This window comes from Scyliorhinus torazame, chromosome 1 (genome assembly GCF_047496885.1).
Source record: "Scyliorhinus torazame isolate Kashiwa2021f chromosome 1, sScyTor2.1, whole genome shotgun sequence".
NCBI lineage: Eukaryota > Metazoa > Chordata > Chondrichthyes > Carcharhiniformes > Scyliorhinidae > Scyliorhinus > Scyliorhinus torazame.
Window position 1 is genome coordinate 138,104,625 of NC_092707.1, and position 21,141 is coordinate 138,125,765.

Below are 21,141 nucleotides of genomic sequence, written 5' to 3' on the forward strand. Positions count from 1 at the left end.
CGGTGCCCCCCCCCCCCCCCCGCACATCCACTTCCTGATCATGGCTATATTCGTCGCCCAGTAATAGTTACTAAAATTTGGCAGCGCCAGCCCGCCCTCCCCCCGACTCCGCTCAAGTATTACCTTCCTTACTCACAGGGTCTTGCCTGCCCAAACGAAGCCAGTGATCACTTTGTTGACCTGTTTAAAAAAGGACAGCGGAATAAAGATGGGGAGACACTGAAATACAAACAGGAATCTCGGGAGCACCGTCATCTTCACCCTCCCAGCCAGTGACAACGGAAGCGCGTCCCATCTCCGAACATTGTCCTTCATTTGGTCGACAGGTCGGGCCAGATTTAATTTATGCAGCCGGTCCCATTCCCGCGCCACTTGAATGCCCAGGTACCTAAAGCTTCCCCCTACTAATCTAAACGGCAGCTCCCCCAATCGCCTCTCCTGTCCCCTCGCCTGGACCACAAACATCTCACTTTTCCCCTTATTTAGTTTATACCCCGAAAGCCGGCCAAATTCCCCTAGAATCCTCATGATTTCTTCCATCCCCTCTATTGGGTCCGATACACACAGAAGCAGGTTGTCTGCATAGAGCAAGACTCTGCTCCACCCCCCAGACCAGCCCCACGAGGCTCTCGGAGCAACTGCCACCGGCTCTATAGCTAGCGCGAACAACAGTGGGGAGAGGGGGCATCCCTGTCTCATCCCCCGGTGCAGTCTAAAATAGTCCGATGTTGTCCTATTCGTCCATACGCTTGCCACAGGAGCCTGATACAGCAACCTGACCCAATCAATAAAGCCCCGCACAAATCCGAACCGTCCCAGTACCTCCCACAGATAATCCCATTCTACCCGATCAAAAGCCTTTTCTGCATCCATTGCGATCACTACCTCCACTTCCCTACCTACGGGGGGCATCAAGATCACATTTAACAGCCTTCTTACATTGACCACCAACTGCCTACCCTTAACAAACCCCGTCTGGTCCTCCCCAATAACGTCCGGAACACAATCCTCAATCCTGGAGGACAAAATTTTGGCCACCAATTTAGCATCCACATTCTTTTTTTTAAAAAAAGATATTTATTAAAGATTTTTAAACACAATTTTTCTCCCTTACAAACAATAACCCCCCCCTGTAACAAAAAAAAACGAGAAATCGCGCCGAGCAAGATATATACATGGCAAAATGATATATTTACACAGCTTTGTACACTGGCCCTCTCCCATACGTGCCAGTTTCCCCAACCCTTCATGTTCGGCACAACATCGTGGGCCGAAGGGCCTGTTCTGTGCTGTATTTTCTATGTTATCTCACTCCCCCCCCCCCCCCTCCAAGGTTGCTGCTACTGCTGACCGACCTTCCTCTAACGCTCCGCGAGATAGTCTAGGAACGGTTGCCACCGCCTGTGGAACCCCTGCGCAGACCCTCTCAAGGCGAACTTAATCCTCTCCAACTTTATGAACCCAGCCATATAATTTATCCAGGCCTCCAGGCTGGGGGGCTTCGCCTCCTTCCACATTAGCAAGATCCTTCGCCGGGCTACTAGGGACGCGCAAAGGCCAGAATGCCAGCCTCTTTCGCCTCCTGCACTCCAGGTTCATCCACTACTCCAAATATTGCTAGCCCCAGCCTGGCTTGACCCGGACTTTCACCACCTGAGATATTGCTCCCGCCACTCCTCTCCAGAACCCCTCCAGTGCCGGGCATGACCAAAGCATATAGACATGGTTCGCCGGGCTCCCTGAGCACCTTCCACATCTGTCCTCTACCCCAAAGAACCTACTCAACCTCGCCCCCGTCAAGTGCGCTCTTGTGAACCACCTTAAATTGTATCAGGCTGAGCCTGGCACACGAGGAGGAGGAATTAATCTTACCCAGGGCATCAGCCCACACCTTCCTTGATCTCCTCCCCCAGCTCCTCCTCCCATTTACCCTTCAACTCTTCCACTAGCGCTTCCCCCTCTTCTTTCATCTCTTGGTGTATTTCCGACACCTTCCCCTCCCTGACCCATACCCCTGAGATCACCCTGTCTTGAACTTCTTGTGCCGGGAGCAACGGGAATTCCCTCACCTGTCTCCTCACAAAAGCCCTCGCCTGCATATATCTAAAGGCATTTCCCGGGGGTAACTTGAACTTCTCCTACAGTGCCCCTTGGCTCGCAAACGTCCCGTTGATGAACAGGTCCCCCATTCTTCCAATCCCCACCCGATGCCAGCTCTGGAACCCCCGTCCATCTTCCCCGGGACAAACCGGTGGTTACCCCTGATCGGGGACCATACCGATGCTCCCATTGCACCCCGGTGCCGTCTCCACTGGCCCCAGATCCTTAGCGGGCTCGTGGTATACCTTGTCAGCGAGAGCGGCAGCGGTGCCGTCACCAACGCCCCCAGGCTCGTTCCTTTACAGGACGCCATCTCCATCCAATTCCATGCCGCCCCCTCTCCCTCCATAACCCACTTGCAGATCATCGCCACATTTGCTGCCCAGTCGTAGCTCCCCAGGTTTGGCAGCGCCAACTCTCCTCGGTCCCTACTGCGTTCCAGGAACCCGCTCCTTACTCTTGGGGTCTTATTCGCCCACACAAACCCCATAAGACTCCTACCTACTCTCTTAAAAAAGGCCTTCGTGATCACGATGGGAAGGCACTGAAACACAAACAGAAACCTCGGAAGGACCACCATTTTGACCAACTGCACTCTACCCGCCAGCGAGAGCGGTAACATGTCCCATCTTTTGAAATCCTCCTCCATTTGCTCCACCAACCTCGTCAGATTCAGTTTATGTAGGGTCCCCCAACTCCTGGCTATCTGGATCCCCAGATACCGAAAGCTCCCCTCCGCCCTCTCAGCGGTAGGTCCCCTATCCCTCTTTCTTGGTCCCCCGCCTGTAATACAAAGAGCACATTCTTACCTACATTGAGCTTATAGCCCAAAAACTCCCCAAACTCCCTTAGAGTCTGCATGACCTCCACCATCCCCTCCATTGGATCCGCCACGTATAGCAACAGGTCATCCGCATATAGCGACACCCGATGCTCTTCTCCCCCTCGGACAACCCCCCTCCATTTATTAGACTCCCTCAATGACATGGCCGCGGGTTCGATCGCCAATGCGAACAATGGGGGGGACAGGGGGCACCCCTGCCTCGTCCCTCGGTACAGTCGAAAGTATTCCAACCTCCGCCGGTTTGTCACGACACTCGCCATCGGGGCTCTGTAAAGGAGCTTAACCCAACTGATAAACCCTCCCCCGAACCCAAACCTACGCAGCACCTCCCAGAGGTACTCCCACTCGACTCGGTCAAAGGCCTTCTCTGCGTCCATAGCTGCCACTATCTCCGCCTCTCCCTCCTCCGATGGCATTGTCATCACGTTTAAGAGCCGCCGGACTTCAGTGTTTAATTGCCTGCCCTTTACGAATCCCGTCTGGCCTTCATGGATCACCCCCGGGACACAGTCCTCGATCCTCGTGGCCAGCGCTTTTGCCAGCAACTTTGCATCCACATTGAGGAGCGCGATCGGCCTGTACGATCCACATTGCAGTGGGTCCTTGTCCCGCTTTAGGATCAAAGAAATTGTCGGGGGCAGGGTCCCCTCCTCTCTTGCCTCATTAAAGGTCCTCACCAGTAGCGGGGCCAACATGTCTACGTACTTCCTGTAGAACTCCACCGGGAATCCGTCCGGTCCCGGGGCCTTCCCCACCTGCATACTCCCCAAACCCTTGCTCAGCTCCTCCAACCCAATTGGTGCCCCCAAACCAGCCACCTCTTGCTCCTCCACCCTCGGGAATCTCAGTTGATCTAGGAATTGTCTCATACCCTCTTCCCCCGCTGGGGGCTGGGATCTGTACAGCTCTTCATAAAAGGCCTTAAATACCTCGTTTATTTTTGTCGCACTCCGAACCATGGCGCCCCTTCCATCTTTGACTCCCCCTATTTCCCTCGCTGCCATCCTCTTACGGAGCTGGTGTGCCAGCATCCGACTAGCCTTTTCCCCATACTCGTAGGTCGCCCCCTGCGCTTTCCTCCACTGTGCCTCCGCCTTCCCTGTGGTCAACAGGTCAAACTCCGTCTGTAGCCGTCGTCTTTCCCCAAGTAATCTTTCCTCTGGGGCCTCTGCGTATCTCCTGTCCACTCTCAAAATCTCCCCCACTAACCTCTCCCTTTCCATACCCTCTGTCTTCTCCCTATGAGCCCTAATGGAGATTAACTCGCCCCTGATCACCACCTTCAACGCCTCCCATACCACCCCCACTCGCACCTCCCCGTTGTCGTTGGCCTCCAAGTACCTTTCGATACACCCCCTCACCTTCCCACACACCACTTCGTCCGCCAGCAGTCCCACATCCAGCTGCCACAACGGGTGTTGGTCCCTCTCCTCTCTCAGCTCCAGTTCCACCCAGTGCGGGGCATGGTCCGAAACGGCTATGGCCGAATACTCCGTCCCCTCCACCCTCGGGATGAACGCCCTACCCAGAACAAAGAAATCTATCCGGGAGTAGGCTTTGTGTACATGGGAGAAGAAAGAAAATTCCCTGGCCTGCGGCCTTGCAAACCGCCATGGGTCCACTCCGCCCATCTGATCCATAAACCCCCTAAGTACCTTGGCCGCCGCCGGCCTCTTTCCAGTCCTTGCTTTGGTGCGGTCCAGTGCTGGATCCAACACTGTATTGAAGTCCCCTCCCATTATCAGGCCTCCTATCTCCAGGTCCGGAATGCACCCCAACATGCACTTCATGAATCCTGCATCATCCCAGTTCGGGGCGTGTACGTTTACCAACACCACCCACGTCCCTTGCAGCCTACCGCTCACCATTACATATCGCCCTCCATTGTCCACTACAATAGTCTTGGCCTCAAATGACACCCGCTTTCCCACCAATATTGCCACCCCTCTATTCTTCACGTCCAGTCCTGTCCTACCCATCCCTTTCTTAACCTGACCCAGTTCAATTCCCATACCCCCCCCCCCCCTGCCGACTAGCCATCTCCTTTTCTGGGCCAGTCCCGTGTCCATGCCTCCCTCACCCTCCAGTCCCCCAGACGGGGGACCCCCGTCCCGACCACCTCTTCTGTGTCCCATTCCCTTTCGGCCAGTGCAGCAGCAGCCCTTTTTCCCCCCCCCTCTAGACCCCTGTCTAGCTTTTTTGCTCCCCCCCCCCCATGTCACTCCCGTAAGTCAGCTGACGCCTGCTTACCCCGACTTCCCCCGCTGTCCCATTGACCTCCCCGTGTGGGAGTCTCCCAATCAATATGCATTCCTTTGTTCCCCTTCCCGCCTTTCTTCCCGCGCGCGGGAAAAAACCCCGCGCTTTCCAAAGCCCGCTCCACCCCCTCTGGCGCAGCTCCTGTCGCGGCCTTGTCTCTCTCCCCCAGCCCATGTAACATTTCCTGCGTGTGATTGAGCCCCTATATACAACAACCATTACATATCAAACCTCAAATATCCCCCCCCACCCTCACAAACCCTCAGTTAGAGTCCAACTTTTCGGCTTGTACAAAGGTCCACGCCTCTTCAGGCGTTTCAAAGTAATAATGTTGGCCCTTGTATGTGACCCACAGTCGCGCTGGCTGCAGCATTCCGAATTTCACTTCTTTCCGGTACAACGCCACTTTGGCGCGATTGAAACCCGCTCTCCGCTTTGCAACCTCCGTGCCCCAGTCCGGGTATATTCGGATCTCTGCATTGTCCCACTTACATCTCCGCTCCTTCTTTGCCCATCTCAGGACCCACTCTCTGTCCGTGAACCGGTGAAACCTCACCACCCTCGCCCTTAGCGGCTCATTTGCCTGGGGCTTCCTCGCCAGCACCCAATGTGCCCCGTCCAACTCCAGCGACCTCGAAGGGGCCTTCATGCCCATCATCGCCTCGAGCATCGTGCTCACGTATGCCCCGTCATCGGCCCCCTCCACTCCCTCAGGGAGACCCAGGATCCGCAGATTCTTTCTCCTCGACCTGTTCTCCAGGTCTTCGAGTCTTCCCGCCCACCTCTTGTGTAGCGCCTCGTTCTGCTCCACTCTCACCGCCAGGCCCACGAGCTCGTCCTCGTTCTGACTGACTCTTTTGTGTACCTCCCGGATCTTAACTTCGTGGGCCTTCTGGGTGATCCCGAGTCCTTCAATTGCCGAAAGCATAGGCGCCAACATCTCCTTGCGCATCTCCTCGCGCTGCTCCTCGAAGCAGCGCTTGATGAACTCCTGCAGCTCCCCTTGTCCCTGGCCGCCGCCATTTTGTTTTCTTTCCCTCGCTTCTCCCGTTGCTCCAGTGCCACTCCTTTGGCCGTTGCGCTTCTGGTCCGTTTCATAGAAGTTGGAGGGGGACCTCTCTCTTCCCTTCCCCACGGGTTGAGTCAAAAAAATGTTCCGTTGGGGCTCCTCTAGCGAGCCCGAAAGTCCGTGGTAGCGGGAGCTGCCGAATCGTGCGGCTTAGCTCCGCATAGCCGCAACTGCAAGTCTAGCATCCACATTCAACAGGGATGTCGGCCTGTAGGACTCTCACAGCTCCGGGTTCTTGTCCCGCTTCAGAATCAGCGGAATCGTGGCCTGTAACATCGTCGGGGGCAGCACCCCTCTTTCCCTTGCCTCATTGAACATCCTCATCAACACTGGCCCCAATATCCCAGAGAACTTTTTATAAAACTCCACTAGGTACCCATCCGGCCCCGGGGCTTTACCCACCTGCATGGCCTTCAGACCCTCCACTATCTCTTCCAACCCGATCGGGGCCCCCAGCCCTTCTACCAGCTCCCCGTCCACCTTTGGGAAATTCAGCCCCTCCAAGAAGTGCCTCATCCCCTCCTGCCCCATAGGGGGTCCCGAAGCGTGGTACATTGGCGAGACCACGCAGACGCTGCGACAACGAATGAACGGACATCGTGCGACAATCACCAGGCAGGAATGTTCCCTTCCAGTCGGGGAACACTTCAGCAGTCAAGGGCATTCAGCCTCTGATCTCCGGGTAAGCGTTCTCCAAGGCGGCCTTCAGGACGCGCGACATCGCAGAATCGCCGAGCAGAACCTTATAGCCAAGTTCCGCACACATGAGTGCAGCCTCAACTGGGACCTGGGATTCATGTCGCATTACATTCATCCCCCACCAGCTGGCCTGCGAAATCCTACCAATTGTCCTGGCTTGACGCAATTCACACCTCTTTAATCTGAGGTTACCCCATCTCTGGATCTGTAAAGATTTAATCACCTGCTCGCATTCCAAGCATTGTCTGGCATCTTTGAATCTGTCTATATAATATATATATATATATGTTTCTGGAACATACCTCTTCATTCACCTGAGGAAGGAGCAGCGCTCCGAAAGCTAGTGACATCGAAACAAACCTGTTGGACTTTAATCTGGTGTTGTAAAACTTCTTACTGTGCTCACCCCAGTCCAACGCCGGCATCCCCACATCATGGCTACCATCGACACCGCAAACTGCCGACTCAAAGTGGAGAGGATCTCCAGGAAGATCGTGCATATAGACACTGACGTTAAGTTTCGACAAAGATGCAAGAAAGCAGACAAGATCCCGAAAGGGCTACAGATCACAAACCCACTCAAGTCGACCTACAACACAGACTACGCTGAGAGACTCTGCCGTCGCACCTCTCTCACACTCCTCAACCACCTCGTACGGCAGCTCTACAGCAGACGACGCAACCTGGAAACCAAGATAGAGGCCATATTCTCAACTTGCGTTCAGGATGCAGCAGACCAGCTGCGGAACACCGCCAAACAGATGAGACAACAATACTATGCAACCTATATGCACACCAAGAACAGGAAGCTTGAGAAACTCGGCATCACCACCAGCAGCAACCAAGCCACCCCCGGTACCACAGTAGAAAACAGTACAGGGAAATCTATTGTCAACTTGTCAGACTACACCCTTCAACCAGACAAAACCGAAGTCCTCAGCAGAAGGCTCAATTTCTGCACCACCACCAAAATGGACCCCATCAGTCTCGCAGCAGACACGGAGGAATTCATCAGGCGAATGAGGCTCCGGGAATTCTTCCACAGACCCCAAGAGGCCAACAGCGAACCCAAGCAGACTATCAATGAACCAGAACAGCAGACCGAGAGATCTGCGGTGCTGCAACCGAAGAGGAAAGAGTCAAATTGGACCCCTCCGTAAGGCCGCTGCCCTAGACTCGACATGTGTGCTCAAGCCGTCAGGAGTCGCGTCAATGCCAGATTCATCAGTCGCATTCAAAAGACAGCCCCGAATGTCACCCAAGCATAACGCAATGCCATCCGCGCTCTCAAGACCAACCGCAGCATCGTCATCAAACCAGCAGACAAAGGAGGGGCCACTGTCATACTGAACAGAACGGGCTACTGCAAAGAAGTATACCGACAACTGAACAACCAAGAACACTACAGACAGTTACCTGCAGATCCGACCAAGGAACACATACGCCAACTTAACAGACTGATCAAGACCTTGAATCCAGATCTTCAGAGCACCCTACGTGCTCTCATCCCACGTACTCCCCGCATTGGAGATCTCTACTGCCTACCGAAAATACACAAGGCCAACACACCAGGCCGTCCTATCGTTTCAGGCAATGGGACCCTGTGTCAGAACCTCTCTGGCTACATCGAGGGCATCTTGAAACCCATCGTACAAGGTACGCCCAGCTTCTGTCGCGACACGACGGATTTCCTACAGAAACTCAGCACCCATGGACCAGTTGAACTAGGAACATTCCTCGTCACAATGGACGTCTCGGCACTCTACACCAGCATCCCCCATGACGACGGCATTGCTGCAACAGCCTCAGTACTCAACACCAACAAATGCCAATCTCCAGACGCAACTCTGCAACTCATCCGCTTCATTCTGGACCACAACGTCTTCACCTTCGACAACAAGTTCTTCATCCAGACACACGGAACAGCCATGGGGACCACATTCGCACCCCAATACGCCAACATCTTCATGCACAAGTTTGAACAAGACGTACTCACCGCACAGCACCTTCAACCGACGTTATACACCAGATACATCAATTACATTTTTTTCCTTTGGACCCACGGCGAAGAATCACTGAAACGACTACACAATGACATCAATAAGTTCCATCCAACCATCAGACTCACCATGGACTACTCTCCAAAATCAGTTGCATTCTTGGACACACTCGTCTCCATCAAGGACGGTCACCTCAGCACTTCGCTTTACCGCAAACCCACGGATAACCTCACTATGCTCCACTTCTCTAGCTTCCACCCTAAACACATTAAAGAAGCCATCCCCTATGGACAAGCTCTCCGTATACACAAGATCTGCTCAGACGAGGAGGAGCGTAACAGACATCTACAGACGTTGAAAGATGCCCTCGTACGAACGGGATATAGCGCTTGACTCATCGATCGACAGTTCCAATGCGCCACAGCAAAAAACCGCACCGACCTCCTCAGAAGACAAACATGGGACACAACCGACAGAATACCCTTCGTCGTCCAGTACTTTCCCGGAGCGGAGAAACTACGACATCTTCTTCACAGCCTTCAACACGTCATCGATGAAGGTGAACATCTTGCCAAAGTCATCCCCACACCCCCACTACTTGCCTTCAGACAACCGCGCAACCTCAAACAAACCATTGTTTGCAGCAAACTACCCAGCCTTCAGAACAGTGACTACGACACCACACAACCCTGCCATGGCAATCTCTGCAAGACGTGCCAGATCATCGACATGGATACCACCATTACACGTGAGACCACCACCCGGTACATACTCGTGCGACTCGGCCAACGTTGTCTACCTCATACGCTGCAGGAAAGGATGTCCCGAAGCGTGGTACATTGGCGAGACCATGCAGACGCTGCGACAACGAATGAACGGACATCGTGCGACAATCACCAGGCAGGAATGTTCCCTTCCAGTCAGGGAACACTTCAACAGTCAAGGGCATTCAGCCTCTAATCTCTGGGTAAGCGTTCTCCAGGACGCGCGACAACGCAGAATCCCCGAGCAGAAGCTTATAGCCAAGTTCCGCACACATGAGTGCGGCCTCAACTGGGACCTGGGATTCATGTCGCATTACATTCATCCCCCACCATCTGGCCTGCGAAATCCTACCAACTGTCCTGGCTTGACACAATTCACACCTCTTTAACCTGGGGTTGCCCCATCTCTGGATCTGTAAAGATTTAATCACCTGCTAATGCTCGCATTCCAAGCATTGTCTGGCATCTTTGAATCTGTCTATATATATATGTTTCTGGAACATACCTCTTCATTCACCTGAGGAAGGAGCAGCGCTCCGAAAGCTAGTTACATCGAAACAAACCTGTTGGACTTTAACCTGGTGTTCTAAGACTTTGTACTGTGCTCACCCCAGTCCAACGCCAGCATCTCCACATCATGTGCTAAATTAGTCAAGGCAGCAGATTCCACCAACTCGCAACAATCGGCACACGCCCTACGAGGAAGGACATTAATGGAGGGAGGCACTGACAGTATTAGGTAGAGAGCCTTTGGATTATGGGGAGGTGTCACTATATTGGTCAGTAAGCAAACATGACTTTTATGTTAAAAACAGGGCAGCACGGTGGTGCAGTGGTTAGCACTGCTGTCTCACGGCGCCGAGGCCCCAGGTTCGATCCCGGAACTGGGTCACTGTCCGTGTGGAGTTTGCACATTCTCCCCGTGTTTGCGTGGGTTTCACCCCCACAACCCAAAGATGTGCAGGGTAGGTGGATTGGCCACGCTAATTGTCCCTCAATTGGAAAAAAATGAATTGGGTACTCAATTTATTTTTTAAAAACAAATATGACATTGGCAATTACGCACCTAATGGTCTTGCATCGATCCTGTAAAAATAATACATTTGTCAACTTGATCATTTGTACAATAATGACAATGGAAATATCAGTCAACATGGATTCCTTTCTGGTCAACCTCCTTTATTTTGACACCCCAAGTGGATTGTAATAAGCCCTGCAGCATGCTGCGGTTTCCAGAAGGAATGTGATCAAGTTCCACCCAAAACGCTGAAAGCTGGGCAGCACGGTGGCGCAGTGGTTAGCACTGCTGCCTCGCGGCGCCGAGGATCCGGGTTCGATCCCGACCCGGGTCACTGTTCGTGTGGAGTTTGCACATTTCCCCCATGTCTGTGCGAGTCTCACCCCCACAACCCAAAAAATGTGCAGAAAAGGTGAATTAGCCACACTAAATTGCCCCTTATTTGGAAAAATAAATTGGATACTCTAAATTTATTTTTAAAAGAGCTGAAAGCTGGGTTTTATAGCTAGAAGTTCAGAATATAAAATATGCGATCTAATGCTAATGCAGGTACTATTATTTCCTAACCAGCCTCTGCACCTTTAGAAGACGTGATAAAGTTCATCTTAAGTGAACTTTGTTTTGTTTAAACTTCAAATTATGGATTGCTATAAACTTATTAAACATAAGCTACTGCTGTTGGTGTTTACTATTTTAATACATTTGTCTGGAAAACTGATTTCATTTTCTTCCTTTTGTTACAGCCAGTTCCTCGTCTCTTTTTTGCTGGAGAGCACACTATCCGCAACTACCCTGCAACAGTTCATGGCGCTTTATTGAGTGGATTAAGGGAAGCCGGTCGAATTGCTGATCAATTTCTGGGTGCAATGTATACTCTTCAACGACAAGGAACGCCTGGCATCCCGACACAACAACCCAGTAGCATGTAATTTATAAAGGGGAAAGGATCATATGATGGAAATCATCCTTTTCGATTTCATCCGGTGGTAAAACAAAGCTACTGCAGCCCTACAGTAGACTCACTGTAGACTTGATGCACTGGTTTCAAACCTCCTTTTTTTTCTCCACCCCATTACTGCCAAGTTTTTGGGGCACCATGACCATGAGACTGAGCCAAGTGGAGCAGCTTACTCTTGGGGGGGAGGGGGGGAGGGGGACACTTCTGACCAAATTATGTGATGGCCCATTCTAATGCCTTGGGTGCTCTGTAGCATTAACCCCTGTGTAAATGCAGCAGACCTTTTGTTTGTGAGAGCAAGAGTGTGAGTGATTGTATTATTGACAGTGTTTTTTCCCCAGCCATACTAGTATGTGCTTTAGGATATTTTGAGTGAATTTGCAGAAATAAAACTTTTTGATGTAATGGTCAATATTTTTCATAAAATTGGCATTTGTTTTAATGCGTGGTTACTGTAAACACTAGGGCTATTAATGGATCAAGGTAGCTCAATATTGAAGTTTGTTCAAATTGTATCATTTTTTAAATGCTTACACTGAAATACCTAGGTTTGTGAGGAGATTCTTTTGGACCATTCTAACTTGCTTTAATGAATTTCACTATAACCACGTTCCCTAATTAACTCTGGTTACTTTGCACTCTCGAGATTGAAAATGTCAAATGATCTTTGCATTTATCACAACTGCAATTCTTGTTATCTTAAATGCTACCTAGAAATGTGGTATAAATGATAAAGATATTTCTTGGAGCCTGTTAAAATACCCCACTGCCTCTAGCTGATGTTTAGTGTAGCAGTTCCAGTCTCCCTTTTGGCCCATATGCTTTGGAGTAGGGTTGCTCAAAACGTTTCTAAAGGGCCAGTATCCCCACCACTTGAGGAACACTGCAACACGTGTAGAAGTGTGGTGGAGTATAGGATCATGCGTTTCCCTCAGTGATGCCACAAGGAAGGAGGAGCAGAGTTCCAACTGGTTCTCTGGACAAAAGGTTTTGTTTCAAACTCCTGTTGTCCTTCTATTTAATTCCTGTTCCTTAAAGGAGATATCTGTATCCTTCCCTCTTTCAACCTCACCAACAAATCGTTTTGCACCATACTTCGTGAAATTCACTTCTAACGATCACCACTTTTGTGGCGATCTGGTTGTGGTTATCTTGTGTCAAATAGGACTTGTCAAACCTATTTCTATGAACTTGCAGGGGTTTCCATTGGTTTTGATCAAGCTTCTAGTGGAATGCTCAATGATGAATAGTGCTGATGTGATGCTTTACATAGCTCGTGATCTTGGCACTCTTAATGTTCATCCTTTTTTCATTCCAACCATTTTCTGAAGCCAGTACTCTATACTTTGTTTTGCGTTTGGAATGTCAATGACCCACGAAAACCATACATATTGCTGCTCAGAAGGTGATGGGAAGTCTCCTTGCGATTGTTTTTGCAACTGGATTAGTTGTTCGGCTACGTCAGAGGACAGTTAGAACTAGCTGCATAGCATAGTCAGAATTGTGTATAAGCCAAGCTGGGTAGAGCCAAAAGACATTAATGAAACAGTGAGTTCCTGCATCAATCCAGTAAATTTCATAGTTAAAGCTATCAGATTTATTGCTTTAAAACTGAGGCAATGCAAGATGCTGGAAATCTGAAACCTAAACAGAAGATGCTTGAAAATACTCATCATGTCAGATGCTACCTGACCTGCTGATTCCTGCATTTTTCTTTTCAGATTTATTGCTCAGGTGGGATTTGAACTCTACCTCTGGGTTGCTAGTCCAGTACAACACTTGCAACACTTCAGATAGCTGAACTCTTTAGTTTATTATGCAGCTACGGGTCTCACATAGAGTGCCTTTGGGCTGAAAACGAATGAATGAATTGGGGAGACAATGTCTTAGTGGTAATGTCACTGAACTAGTGCTACTACTAGTGCTCTGGGGACATGAGTTCAAGTCCCACCAGAACAGCTGGTGGAATTTGAAGTCCATGAATAAATTAAATTTATTTTAAAAATCTAGAATTGAAAGCTAGTCTTGGTAATGGTGACCATGAATCTGTCAGCAAATGTCATAAAGACCTCCAGACCTACAGCAAGGTGGTTGACTCTTAACTGCTCTCAAGAGCAATTGGTGATGGGCAACAAATGTCCCTATCAGCGGAAAAATGAAAGTGGAAGGAGCACCGTCATTAAGAGTGTTAAAATTCTGAGTGGTGTGAGCAGCTTTTTAAAGCGGCGGCTGTATTGCAGACTTAATGACTGATTTCAAGGACAATTTGAGTGAGTGACAAATGAATCACTAAGTTTGTTATGCTGTACCCTACGGGTTTTTAAGACATGTTCCTCTAATTTCCTGTATTCCCATTGTTGTGATGGTTTTAGTAACGTGCATCCAAAGACAACACTTCAAAAGTACTTCATTGGCTCTACAGTGCTTTGGGACTTCTTACGGTTGTGAAAGGTGCTATACAATTGCAAGTTCGTATTTCCTGAGGTGGCGGTCCTCACTTGACAACCTAGCTGAAGATTAGTTCACCATAGTACCTAAAGCTTTCATTTGAACCACTCTACCAATGGTTTCCCTTATTGTATCTCTTTAGTGTGCCAAGAATTTTACTGTGAATTATTGACATTTAATGTTGTCAACCCTAGTGTCTACAGTCAAAGCAAATTATGTTATGCTTTTTACTGGTTGTAAAAATGATGATGTAGATTGATTGAATTACAAGGACAGTTTCTGAACTAAAGTACACTTAACTGACTTTCCATTAGAATTAACAGCTGGTCCACAGATATGCATGAAATGCCAATTGGACTTTTCATTTTATACACATTTTAAACAGTGGAAAAGCAATGTAATTTTTATTGGCTTGTCAGATTTATATTTTGGCATGCAAAGAAAGGTGTTTAAAAGAAAAAGGCACCTTGTTTGCTAAATTCTAGAAGATTTTGCACTTTTTGTCATCAGTGTGCTAAGACTACACCTTGTGTAAGGCCACAAATATATTTTAAATAAAAAGTCGAATGTATGGGTTTTTGAGTTGTGATTTATTTGATTTACTTGGTGTTTTGTTCAAAAGGGGCTGCAAAGGTAGCTAGCCCTAACAATTACAGCCCAGTCACTTTAATATCAGTGGTGGACAAGCTTCCAGAAACAATTATTTGGGATAGAACTAGTAATAAAAGGATGCAGTGGTTAGCACTGCTGCCTCATGGTGCCGAGGACCCGGGACACTTCCTTGTGGAGTTTGCACATTCTCCTCATGTCTGTGTGGGTCTCACACCCACAACCTAAAGATTTTTGTTTCAAACATTTTTATTCTCCTTTTTCACATTTTCTCCCAAATTTACACCCACCAACAATAAGCAGTAACAAATATAAGTCAATCCCCAAATCCAACAACAACAATCCCATCCTCCCACCAACCCCCAAACACCTGCCCACATGTTAACATAAACAAATAACAAAAAGGAATCAAGAATCACCCATAGTCACCATTAACACATACAGTTCTCTCCTCTCTCTCTCTCTCTCTTTCCCCCCCCCCCCCCCACCCCACTAATGTTGTAATTTTCAATGTTATCCAATTCTTGAAAGTGCATAATGAATGACGCTCATGAATTGGAGAACGCCTCCATCCTTCCCTTCAGTTCAAATGTAACCTTCTCGAGTCAAGAATTCCAACAGGTCCCCCCGCCACGCCAAGGCACAGGGTAGGGAGGTTGCCCTTCATCCCAACAGGATCTGCTTTCGGGCAATCAACGAGGCGAAGGCTACAACATCTGCTTTCGCATCCGTTTCCAAACCCAACTGGTCCGACGCCCCGAATATGGCCTCCTGAGGGCCTGGGTCCAGTTTCATGTGCACCACTTTAGAGATTACCCTGAAAACCTCCTTCCTGTAATCCTCCAGCTTTGGACAGGACCAAAACATATGAATGTGATTTGCGGGCCCCACCCCTGCAACGTTCACACACATCTTATACCCCCCCCCCCCCCCCCCCCCCCCCCCGCTCAAAGAGCCGGTTCATCCTCGCCCTTGTAAGGTGTGCTCTAAATAGCACCTTCAGCTGTATCAGCCCCAATCTCGTGCACGAGATGGAGGTGTTCACATTCCGGAGCAACCTCGTGCACAAGATGGAGGTGTTCACTCTCCGGAGCACCTCACACCAGAACCCCCTCCCCCATACCCACTCCCAACTCTTCCTCCCACTTGGCCTTCTCCTCTTCCAAAATAGCCATGTAAACCACTAACAATACCCGCTTCTCCAGTACCCCTCTCGTCAGCACCTCCAGCAATGTGGAGGCCAGCTCCAGTGAAGCTCTGTATCTCCTTTCTGGCGTAATCTTGAACCTGCATGTATCTAAATCTTTCCCCCTGCTCCAGCCCATACTTCGCTCCCAGCTCCTTCAGTCCTGCAAACCGACCCCTAGGAAACAAATCTTTTAGTGTCTTAATCCCCTTCTTGCATTTCCGAAAATTTCCGTCCCACTTCCCTGGCTCAAATCTGCGGTCCCCCCGAATCGGCATTTCCCTTGACCCTGTCTCCAACCCAAAACGTTGGCGAAACTGCCTCCAAATTCTCAATGAAGCTATTATTACTGGACTCCTTGAGAATTTCCCCGGGGCTATCGGGAGCGGCGCTGTTGTTAGCGCCTTCAATCCTGACCCCCTACACAAACTCTCCTCCATTCTGACCCACTGGGAATCAACCCCTCTGACCCACCTCCGCACCTTCTCCACATTCACCGCCCAGTAATAATGCATCCGGTTCTGAAGACTCAAATCCCCTGCCTGCCTTCCCCTCTGTAGCAGCACCTTTCTAACTCTGGCCACCTTCCCTCCCCATATGAAAGAGGTAATCATTCCTTCAATCTCGAAGAAATGCCTTTGGCAGGAAAATCGGCAGGCATTGGAAAATATACAGAAATCCCACAACCTGAAGATGTGGAGGTAGGTGGATTGGCCAGGCTAAATTGTCCCTTAATTGAAATTTTTTTTAAACTAGTAATCACATGGAAAAATGTGGGTTGATTAGGAAAAGCCAGCATGGATTTTGAAAGGAGAAACCGTGTTTGACTAACTTGCTGGGGTTTTTTGAGGAGGTAACAGAAAAGGTCAATGAGGGTAATGTTGCTATGGTGTACATGGACATTCAAAAGGCATTTGATGCAGTGCCAAACAATAGACATGAGAGAAGTTATAGTTCGAAGAATAAAAGGGACAGTAGCAACACGGATACAAAATTGGTTTAAAAAAACAGGAAGCAGACTAATGGATACCGTTCAGGCTGGTGGAAGGTTTGCAGTGGTGTTCCCCAGGGGTCGGTATTAGAATCATAGAATTTACAGTGCAGAAGGAGGCCATTCGGCCCATCGAGTCTGCACCGGCTCTTGGAAAGAGCACCCTACCCAAGGTCCACACCGCCACCCTATCCCCATAACCCAGTAACCCCACCCTACACTAAGGGCAATTTTTTTTGGACACTATGGGCAATTTAGCACGGCCAATCCACCTAACCCGCACATCTTTGGACTGTGGGAGGAAACCGGAGCACCCGGAGGAAACCCACGCACACACGGGGAGGATATGCAGACTCCGCACAGACAGTGACCCAAGCCGGAATCGAACCTGGGACCCTGGAGCTGTGAAGCATTTGTGCTATCCACAATGCTACCGTGCTGCCCCACGGTATTGGGGTACTTGCTTTTAGAATAGAATCATAGAATTCCTACAGTGCAGAAGGAGGCCATTCGCCCCATCAAGTCTGCAGCTACTGTCAAAAAGAACACCCTACCTAGGCCCAATACCTGCCCTATCCCCTCACGTGGTAACCCCCCTCACCTGCACACCTTTTGACATTAGGGCAATTTAGCATAGCCAATACACTAAACCTGGACATCCTTGGGCTGTGGGAGGAAACCCACGCAGACACTGAGAAAGTGCAAACTCTACGCAGACAGTCACCCAAGGCTGGAATCGAAACCGAGTCCCTGCTGCTGTGAGGCAACATGCCAACCACTCTCATCATTTTTCTTATAAATGACCTAGATGTGCAGGGAACAGTTTTGAAGTTTGCAAATGACACAAAAAACTTGGAAGTATTGTAAACTAAATAGGACAGTGCAGACTTCAAAAGAATATAGACAATTTGGTGGATTGGGCAGATGAAATTCAAAGCAGAGAAGTGGGAGGTGATGCATTTGGTAGGAAGAATATAGACCAACAATGGGGCGATTTGCAGCCTGCATTGGCCGTCAGAACAGAGGAAAATCCTGCAAGAATCCGAAAACTCCATTTTCTCCGGCCGATCTAATTTTCTATGCCCCTCAAGTGAGTTAATGGTGTGAGCCTACAATGCTGATACTGGGGGGGGGGAGGGCCCACAATGCTATTGTTTGGGGGTGGGAGGAGAGCCCTGGTTCTCCCCATGTCTGTGGCAGGGGATTTTTTCTGTGCTGATGCTGATCTGGGCACCCCACTCTCTTGTCAGGCCCTACCCTGCTGCAGCTACGGCATAAACTACCCACTTTTTTTTTCCCACCAGAAAGGTTCAAAATCTGAACTAAAGACTTGTCGGTGCAACTGGACAGCTACACGCTGGGTTTCTGTCAGAGCCTGACACTGGGGAAAAAATATGGGAAAATCCCACCGAATATAAAATAAGGGGTAAAATTCTTTAAAGGTTGCAGGGGCAGAAGAAATTTGGTGTATATGTGCAGAGATCATCGAAGGTGGCAGGACAGGTGGAGAGAACAGTTATAAAAGCATTCTGGGATTTATTAATAGAGGCATAGAGTACAAGAGCAAGGAGGTTTTATTGAACTTAAACAAGACACTAGTTAGACCTCAGCTGAAGTGTTGTGTACGGTTCTGGGCGTCATGCTATAGGAAAGGTGGAGTGTGTGCAGAAGGGGTTTACCAGAATGGTTCCAGGGGTGAGAAACTTCAGTTTTTTAATTTATTTTTTATTAATGGGTTATTTTAGCGTGGTCAATCCACCTACCCTGCACATCTTTGGGTTGTGGAGGTGAAACCCATGCAGACACGGGGAGAATGTAGAAACTTCAGTTATGAGGGTAGATTGGCGAGGTTGGGGCTGTTCTCCTTTGAGAGAAAAGGTTAAGAGGAGATTTGATAGAGATGTTCAACATCATGAGCGGGTTGGACATAGTCGATATGGCACAGAATTAAAGTGTTTTGTAAAAGAAGCAAATGTGATGTAAGGAAAAAACCTTTTCACATGAGTGCTTCGGGTATGGAATGCACTGCCTGGAAGTGTGGAGGCAGGTTCAATTGAGGTATTCGACAAGGCATTAGATAATAATGCACAGTGACCTCCAGTGGTGGCCATGGAGTGAGTGGTTGCTTATTTGGTGTCTCCTGCTCAAGGTGGATTATTTTGCTCCTTCCCCACGTGAATGGTGTGGTATTTGAGGGCAAGAGGTGTATGGGTGCCCAGGGAAGGTAATACTCCTCTGGTGAGGCTGTGTATGGATCAGCGGGCGAGGAGTGCCACAAGAACAAGCAACTGTAGCAGGAATGTTTTTTGGTGTGCCACAGGTGAAGATAGCAGAAGCCAAGGGGGTGGAGCAGCACAGCCTGCCCAGTGGTCAATGGAGCAGCTGGTGGAGTTTTTGAACAACAAATTACGGGTCTGGGGTGCCCAGGCACGAACCACCATTGACGTGGCCTGCAAGGCAGCCATCTTGCTGCGCACCCCGCTGATTGCCCACCGTGGTCCGTGTGTGTGCAGAGTGACACCAGCCATTTGGGTGCCCACACCCATCACTCCCCTGCACCCCAGCCTCCACCCCGCCACCCCAGCCTCCACCCCGCCACCCCCGCACACCACATCACACCTCATCAACCCCCCCCCCCCAAACCGGCCGCTACCCACTGGTGGGGCCGCATGCGGCCCACCCTATGGCAATGGCAACAATAGCCTCTGCAGGAGGGTGTCGGCCTGGGGCCATGGAGCCTATCGCTGCCATGGGTAGCACCAGCCAACGGTACCCCTGGCAGCAGGGATGGGTGCCAGTGCCAGAGGCCCCCATGGTGCTGGGCACCAACGGGGCCAGGGGTTGTGGAGGGCAGAGTGCCAGGGGGAACGGATGGGTGTGGGGAAGGGGGAGGAGGGGACATGGCGAGGAGGGGCATATGTGGGGCAATGGCTGTTGTAGAAACCAGGGCCACTGTGTAACCCACTGGACCTAGTTGGGCACAGGGGTACGCACCATGCTAACATGTCTGCCTTTCACTCTCTGCAGACAATGGCAATCAGAATCCAACCAGGCCTTTATCCTGGCCGCAATGGAATAGGAGCTGGCCGCCCACAAGACCGAGGAGGAGGTGGGAAGGAGGGATCGTATCAGGCCTTGTGTGTACCAGCAGCGTCATTCGAAGCATGCCATCGAAGATTCTGGCTGAGCAGAGGGAAAGTGCGACATATCTGCCAGATCAGTGTTGAGATACATGAACATCATCTTGCTAACCCTTTACTCTACTTAGATTATACATATCATTACATCCTCTTTTTTTAATAGATGTTTATACAGTACAAACAGCAAAATATGAGTAATGATATTACATGATACATTGATATGTATGCCAAAAGTTAGTCTAAATTTGTTTCAAAATTTGTTTGTTTCTTTACAAATTAAGTCGGGTTTCTTTCAGAATCTGGATGATCTCAATCCAGTCAATGGAGTTGCAGATGTTTCTAACGACTTCCGGAAGTCATCTTGTTTTTCATCAGATCCTGTTGTATTATGTAATAAATTACCATCAAACTGAATACATGGAAATAAAGTTTGAGAAGACTTGACTTTCAAAAGCGAACGTCGGTTTCTTCCAAGAACAGAATCATCAGTTGCTTTAACAATATGTGAGCGAGGTGCTGCTTGGTGTATGACCTTAGTTAAGTCAGACCATCCTTCAGTGGGAAGCTGAATTCTCACTAGATCATCTGGATCAAGCGGGTTCCAACGATTTTGCATGTTCATTGTAGTATTTCTCCTGAAGATGCTTTTGATGCTGCATTTTCTCGAGGACTTGCTGAAGATCCGGATCAGCTAGTTGTAAACATGGAAGTGTTGTACGCAACAATCTGTTCATTGACGATGAGAGAGGAGTAGCCCTATAATTCAGTAAAGCTAAGAACATATCTGAGCCAGAGTCAAGTGCTTTCTTGAAAAGTTGTTTCACAATGTGAATGCCTTTTTCAACCTTGCCATTAGATTGCAGATAAAGAGGACGAGACATGATATGAATGAAATTGTAGTTAAGAGCAAATTCTGTCCAATCATTACTATCAAAGCATGGTCCATTGACTGTCATAACTTTGCACGGTATCCATGATGAGCAAATATTTCTTTAGTCGCTTTAATCACGAATTTCAAAGTAGAATCAGACAATTTCATTATTTCCGGATAGTTTG

The 21,141-nt window shown here is 49.3% G+C and overlaps 1 protein-coding gene across 6 annotated transcripts in view; it reads left to right on the forward strand.

Moving 5' to 3' along the window:
• The window catches only part of kdm1a (lysine (K)-specific demethylase 1a), a 118,791-nt gene extending 98,224 nt beyond the window's left edge, over positions 1-20,567 (forward strand). For 4 of the 6 annotated variants that reach the window (XM_072500905.1, XM_072500906.1, XM_072500901.1 and 1 more), the window contains exon 21: positions 19,973-20,567. In XM_072500905.1, the coding sequence (XP_072357006.1) occupies positions 19,973-20,245 (273 nt within the window). In that variant the 3' untranslated portion in view covers positions 20,246-20,567. Of the gene's footprint in view, positions 1-11,496; positions 14,731-19,972 lie in introns of those variants that run through there. The other 2 variants (XM_072500903.1, XM_072500904.1) reach the window with 1 other exon arrangement.
• Positions 20,568-21,141: the final 574 nt, after the last annotated feature.